General features: G+C 56.3%; 1 protein-coding gene across 1 annotated transcript in view; it reads left to right on the top strand.

The window, feature by feature from the left end:
• The window catches only part of LOC133360127 (GTPase-activating Rap/Ran-GAP domain-like protein 3), a 59,288-nt gene extending 52,677 nt beyond the window's left edge, over window positions 1-6,611 (top strand). Inside the window, 4 exon segments of the mRNA XM_061578712.1 lie at window positions 3,347-3,479; window positions 3,583-3,822; window positions 4,808-4,928; window positions 5,776-6,611. Of these exon segments, the coding sequence (XP_061434696.1) occupies window positions 3,347-3,479; window positions 3,583-3,822; window positions 4,808-4,928; window positions 5,776-6,076 (795 nt within the window). The 3' untranslated portion in view covers window positions 6,077-6,611.
• The last annotated feature ends 356 nt before the right edge of the window (window positions 6,612-6,967 follow it).

Here is a 6,967-nt window from a genome sequence, read left to right as displayed (position 1 = left end):
TGCACGCGTGTGTGTGTGGACGCTGTGTGTGTGACGCTGTGTGGTGTGACGCTGTGTGTGTGACGCTGTGTGGTGACGCTGTGGTGTGACGCTGTGTTGTGTGACGCTGTGTGTGTGACGCTGTGTGTGTGATCGCTGGTGTGTGACGCTGTGTGTGTGTGAATGCTGGTGTGTGTGACGCTGTGTGTGTGACGCTGTGTGTGTGACGCTGCTGCTGTGTGTGTGACGCTGCTGCTGTGTGTGACGCTGTGTGTGTGATGCTGTGTGTGTGTGACTGACTGCTGTGTGTGTGTGACGCTGTGTGTGTGACGATGTGTGTGTGACGCTGTGTGTGTGACGCTGTGTGGGTGGTTGAAGCTGTGTGTGTGTGACGCTGTGTGTGTGACGCTGTGTGTGTGACGCTGTGTGTGGTGACTGCTGTGTGTGACTGTGTTGTGACGCTGTGTGTGTACGCCAGTGTGTGTGACGCTTGTGTGTGTGACGCTGTGTGTGTGACGCTGTGTGTGGTGACTGCTGTGGTGTGTGTGTGTGACGCTGTGTGTGTGACGCTGTGTGTGACGCTGTGTGTGTGACGCTGTGTGTGTGACGCTGTGTGTTGTAGTGTGTGTGACGCTGTGTGTGTGACGCTGTGTGTGACGCTGTGTGTGTGACGCTGTGTGTGTGACGCTGTGTGTGTGTGACGCTGTGTGTGACTGTGTGTGACGGTGTGTGTGTGACGCTGTGTGTGTGACGCTGTGTGTGTGACGCTGTGTGTGTGACGCTGTGTGTGACGCTGTGTTGTGACTGTGTGTGTGACGCTGTGTGTGTGACGCTGTGTGTGTGACGCTGTGTGTGTGACGCTGTGTGTGTGACGCTGTGTGTGTGACGCTGTGTGTGTGACGCTGTGTGTGTGACGCTGTGTGTGTTATGCTGTGTGTGTGACGCTGTGTGTGTGACGCTGTGTGTGTGTGATGCTGTGTGTGTGACGCTGTGTGTGTGACGCTGTGTGTGTGTGATGCTGTGTGTGACGCTGTGTGTGTCGCTGTGTGTGTGACGCTGTGTGTGTGTGTGACGCTGTGTGTGTGACGCTGTGTGTGTGATGCTGTGTGTGTGATGCTGTGTGTGTGACGCTGTGTGTGTGACGCTGTGTGTGTGACGCTGTGTGTGTTATGTTGTGTGTGTGTGACGCTGTGTGTGTGACGCTGTGTGTGTGACGCTGTGTGTGTGTGTGACGCTGTGTGTGTGACGCTGTGTGTGTGACGCTGTGTGTGTGATGCTGTGTGTGTGACGCTGTGTGTGTGTTATGTTGTGTGTGTGTGATGCTGTGTGTGTGACGCTGTGTGTGTGACGCTGTGTGTGACTGTGTGTGACGCTGTGTGTGTGACGCTGTGTGTGTGACGCTGTGTGTGTGACGCTGTGTGTGTGTGACGCTGTGTGTGACGCTGTGTGTGTGACGCTGTGTGTGTGACGCTGTGTGTGTGACGCTGTGTGTGTGTGACGCTGTGTGTGTGACGCTGTGTGTGTGACGCTGTGTGTGTGACGCTGTGTGTGTGTGTGACGCTGTGTGTGTGCGCTGTGTGTGACGCTGTGTGTGACGTGTGTGTGACGCTGTGTGTGCTGTGTGACGCTGTGTGTGTGACGCTTGTGTGGTGACGCTGTGTGTGGTGACGCTGTGTGTGACTGTGTGTGACGCTGTGTGTGTGACGCTGTGTGTGTGATGCTGTGTGTGTGACGCTGTGTGTGTGTGTGACGCTGTGTGTGTGACGCTGTGTGTTGTGACGCTGTGTGTGACTGTGTGTGACGCTGTGTGTGTGACGCTGTGTGTGTGACGCTGTGTGTGTGACGCTGTGTGTGTGACGCTGTGTGTGTGACGCTGCGTGTGTGACGCTATGCGTGTGACGCTGTGTGTGTGACACTTTGTGTGTGACGCTGTGTGTGTGACGCTGCGTGTGTGACGCTATGCGTGTGACGCTGTGTGTGTGACGCTGTGTGTGACTGGTGGTGACGCTGTGTGTGTGACGCTGTGTGTGTGACGCTGTGTGTGTGACGCTGTGTGTGTGACGCTGTGTGTGTGACGCTGTGTGTGTGTGTGACGCTGTGTGTGACGCTGTGTGTGTGACGCTGTGTGTGACTGTGTGTGACGCTGTGTGTGTGACGCTGTGTGTGTGACGCTGTGTGTGTGACGCTGTGTGTGACTGTGTGTGACGCTGTGTGTGTGATGCTGTGTGTGTGACGCTGTGTGTGTGACGCTGTGTGTGTGACGCTGTGTGTGTGACGCTGTGTGTGTGACGCTGTGTGTGTGACGCTGTGTGTGTGTGACGCTGTGTGTGTGACGCTGTGTGTGTGACGCTGTGTGTGTGACGCTGTGTGTGTGACGCTGTGTGTGTGTGTGACGCTGTGTGTGTGACGCTGTGTGTGTGACGCTGTGTGTGACTGTGTGTGACGCTGTGTGTGTGACGCTGTGTTGTGACGCTGTGTGTGTGACGCTGTGTGTGTGACGCTGTGTGTGTGACGCTGTGTGTGTGTGACGCTGTGTGTGTGACGCTGTGTGTGTGACGCTGTGTGTGTGACGCTGTGTGTGTGACGCTGTGTGTGTGACGCTGTGTGTGGACGCTGTGTGTGTGACGCTGTGTGTGTGTGTGACGCTGTGTGTGTGACGCTGTGTGTGTGACGCTGTGTGTGACTGTGTGTGACGCTGTGTGTGTGACGCTGTGTGTGTGACGCTGTGTGTGTGACGCTGTGTGTGTGACGCTGTGTGTGTGACGCTGTGTGTGTGACGCTGTGTGTGTGACGCTGCGTGTGTGACGCTATGCGTGTGACGCTGTGTGTGTGACACTGTGTGTGTGACGCTGTGTGTGTGACGCTGCGTGTGTGACGCTATGCGTGTGACGCTGTGTGTGTGACACTGTGTGTGTGACGCTGTGTGTGTGACGCTGCGTGTGTGACGCTATGCGTGTGACGCTGTGTGTGTGACACTGTGTGTGTGACGCTGTGTGTGTGACGCTGCGTGTGTGACGCTGTGTGTGTGACGCTGCGTGTGTGACGCTATGCGTGTGATGCTGTGTGTGTGAGGCTGGTGTGTGACGCTGTGTGTGTGATGCTGTGTGTGTGACGCTGTGTGTGTGACGCTGTGTGTGACTGTGTGTGACGCTGTGTGTGTGATGCTGTGTGATGACGCTGAGTGTTGATGTATGAAGCTATGTGTGACGCTATGTGTGACGCTGTGTGTGTGACGCTGTGTGTGTGACGCTCTGTGACGCCGTGTGTGACACTGTGTGTTGATGTATGATGCTGTATGACGCTATGTGTGACGCTATGTATGACGCTATGTATGATGCTGTGTGTGTGACGCTGCGCGTGACGCCAGTCGGACATCTTCTTCATGGCGTCGGGCCTGGTGACGTCGCGGCGCTGCTCCACGGAGCACAGCGCCGTCACCACGCCGCAGACGCCGCCCGGCGACGAGGAGCCGGCGCTGCCGCCCGCCCTGTCGCAGGACGGTGAGGACCGCCCTCGGGTCAGCGGTCACGTGACCACGCGCCACGCTGCCGCTCGCACTGCTGACGATGACGATGATGTCCCTCCACCCTCCGCCCGCCACAGGGGAGCATCAGCCGCGTCACATCTACAAGATCCCTCTCAGCAACCTGGTGGGGAGGAGCATCGAAAGGCCGCTCAAGTCCCCCCTTGTGGCCGTGGCCACTAGCCCACAGGCGGCCCCCGGTGGGGGTGGAGGGGGCGGGGGGGGCGCCCAGCCGCCACCCATCCCAGCGTCGCACTCCCTGCCGTCGACGCGAATGGAGATCAAGGAGATCGCGACGCGCACTCGCAGGGAGCTGCTGGGTGAGCTCGGGGCGGGTGGAGGAGTGGACGGGTGGACGGGTGGGCGGGCGGTAGACGAGAGGACGGGGGAGTGGACAAGTGGATGACTAGACGGAGGGGTGAGGCGAGTGGAGAGGTGAATGGAGGAGAAGACGGATTAATGGACGACTGGATGGGTGAATGGACGACTGGGTGGGTGAATGGACAACCGGATGGATGATTGGACGACTAGACGGATGGAGGACCGGATGGGTGAATGGACGACTGGGTGGGAGAATGGACGTCACGTTGATTTTTTATATGGAGAGGGGAAAACCGGAGGAACCGGAGAAAAATCCACACGACCACAGGGAGAGAGAGAGACACGCAAACTCCAAATACACAGCTGGAATCAGGGTCGGGATCGAACCCACGACCTCCTGTACACCAGGCGAGGTAGTTAACATCTCCTAGCCACCGTGATGATGATGAGAGAGAGACACGCAAACTCCACATATACAGCAGCAGTCGTCAGAGTCGGGATCGAACCCACGACCTCCTGTACACCAGGCGAGGTAGTTAACATCTAGCCACCGCGGTGCCCACGATTCAGCAGCGTGCCCCAAAGTCAGGCAGGAACCCAAAAAAGCGAGGCATTTCCCGGGTCAACAAGCGCAACGATAACAACAACAACGACAACAACAACAGCAGCGGCAATGGTAATGACTGGCAGAGGTCGCAAACGGGTTTTGATTCCTTACCCGTACCCGGCAGCACCAGGGTTGCAAATGGGTACCCGTACCCGGCCGGGTACGGGTACCCATTCCCTACCCGTACCCGTACCCTACCCGAAATGAGTGACAAACAGTTACTCACCAGTGACTCACGGCCTACCCGTACCCGTACCCGGCCGCACCAGGGTCGCAAACGGATACCCGTACCCGTACCCGGCCGGGTATCGGGTAGGGTACGGGTATCGGGTACCCGGTTGCGACCTCTGATGAACGGTCACCAACGCGGTGTGCAGGCCTCTCTGAAGATCTCCCGCAGGCACGAGGCGAAGCTGCAAGCGGGAAGCAAAGGTGGCCACGGGGGGGGGGGCCCTCCGGGGAGAGAGCGTGCCCCCCACGATCCACAAGCAGCGACAGGTGACGCACAAAGACGCAAAGACCTATTACACACAAAGACAAAGATCCCCCGTATAGACTAAATAGACTGTAGGGGCAAGTGCTGTTAGCGAACACCTATGAAGGCCGGCACGGCGCACGAGGGGGTGGGTGGCCAGCAACCACGCCCGGCCGCCTTTGTCTCCTCAGTGGGGAGTTTTACACACAGCACCAGGTACTCATTTGAGGCTGAGTGAGCGGGAGTCGAACTCGGGTCGCCGGGTTTGTAGCGCAGCATAGCGCTAACCACCACACTATTACACACATACACACACACTGCCCATAGACTCAACACTGCCCATAGACTCAACACTGCCCATAGACTCAACACTGCCCATAGACTCAACACTACCCACAGACTCAACACTACCCATAGACTCAACACTACCCATATACTCAACACTACCCATAGACGCAACACTGCCCATAGACTCAACACTACCCATAGACTCAACTCTACCCATAGACTCAACACTACCCATAGACTCAACACTACCCATATACTCAACACTACCCATAGACTCAACACTACCCATAGATGCAACACTGCCCATAGACTCAACACTACCCATAGACTCAACACTGCCCATAGACTCAACACTACCCATAGACTCAACACTACCCACAGACTCAACACTACCCACAGACTCAACACTACCCATAGCTTCCGCTCCCAGAACATTAAAACCCCACAACGCCACCGCCACCACCGTCGCCTCCACCACCACCAGAGCCATCAGAATCTGTTACTTACACCCGAAGAATCCGATGAGCTAGGAAGCTCTTTTTCACCCATATCCACCTGCCCCCCACCTCACTCCACCCCCAGGTTCACATCTCGCAGCTTCGAGTCGTCCTCTTCGTCGGGGGGCTCCGAGCCACCCCCCTCGGCCGGCGCGTCGCAGGAGGCGGACGGCACCGGCGGCGGCGATGGCGGCGACGTCGTCGGCGTGATGGCGGCGTGCGTGTCGGTCGCGTCGGACGCGGCGGCGGTCGCCGGCCTGGCCACGGCGTGCGTGGCCGCGGCGCGCGGCAGAAGGAGGCCGCGGACCCCCGGGGGAGCCGAGCCGTCGAGCCCCTTCCGCCTGTCGGCGTCGCTCGACGAGGGAGACGACGTCGATCTCAAGTGATGGCGGCTGCGGCGGCGATGGTGATGATGATGGATGATGATGATGACGATGATGATGATGATGACGATGATGATGACGATGATGACGACAATGAAGATGATGACGACGATGATGACGACGATAGCCACACCTCTTTCACCCCTCCCCCCCCCCCCCATTGGCGCTGGGTCCATGCACCAGGCGCGGCCAAAGGTCGATCGCTCGCTCCATATTCTCCGGATCGCTCAATGCAAGCGGTCCGGGCTTGCAATAGGGGACTGTCGTCATTAGGTGCGGCCATACCTGTCAACCCATTATCGGTGCCCGCATTATCACAGACCAATTCAGAGCTTGTTGATCACCCCATAGCCCATCGTGAATCTCAACGTTCACCCCACAAAGTCCCATCGCAAGGGAGAAATGCAAAGAGACCAAAATTACGGGGGGGGTTTTGGCCATACTGAAACGGCCGTACGCCCGCATGGACCTGAAAAACTCAATTTCCCCATGCTAGAATACGGGGTAAACCGTGTGGGTTGACAGGTATGCATTACACTATACACTACTATACACTACACTATACACTACACTATACACTACACTATACACTACTATACACTACACTATACACGACAATATACACTACACTATACACTACTATACACTACACTACACACTACAATATACACTACACTATACACTACAATATACACTACTATACACTACACTATACACTACAATATACACTACTATACACTACACTATACACTACACTATACACTACTATACACTACACTATACACTACAATATACACTACTATACACTACAATATACACTACACTATACACTACAATATACACTACTATACACTACACTATACACTACACTATACACTACAATATACACTACAA

The sequence above is a fragment of the Lethenteron reissneri genome, chromosome 67 (genome assembly GCF_015708825.2).
Source record: "Lethenteron reissneri isolate LAM-NWPU_2019-01 chromosome 67, ASM1570882v1, whole genome shotgun sequence".
Classification (NCBI taxonomy): domain Eukaryota; kingdom Metazoa; phylum Chordata; class Hyperoartia; order Petromyzontiformes; family Petromyzontidae; genus Lethenteron; species Lethenteron reissneri.
This window is presented reverse-complemented; position numbering and strand designations above follow the sequence as displayed.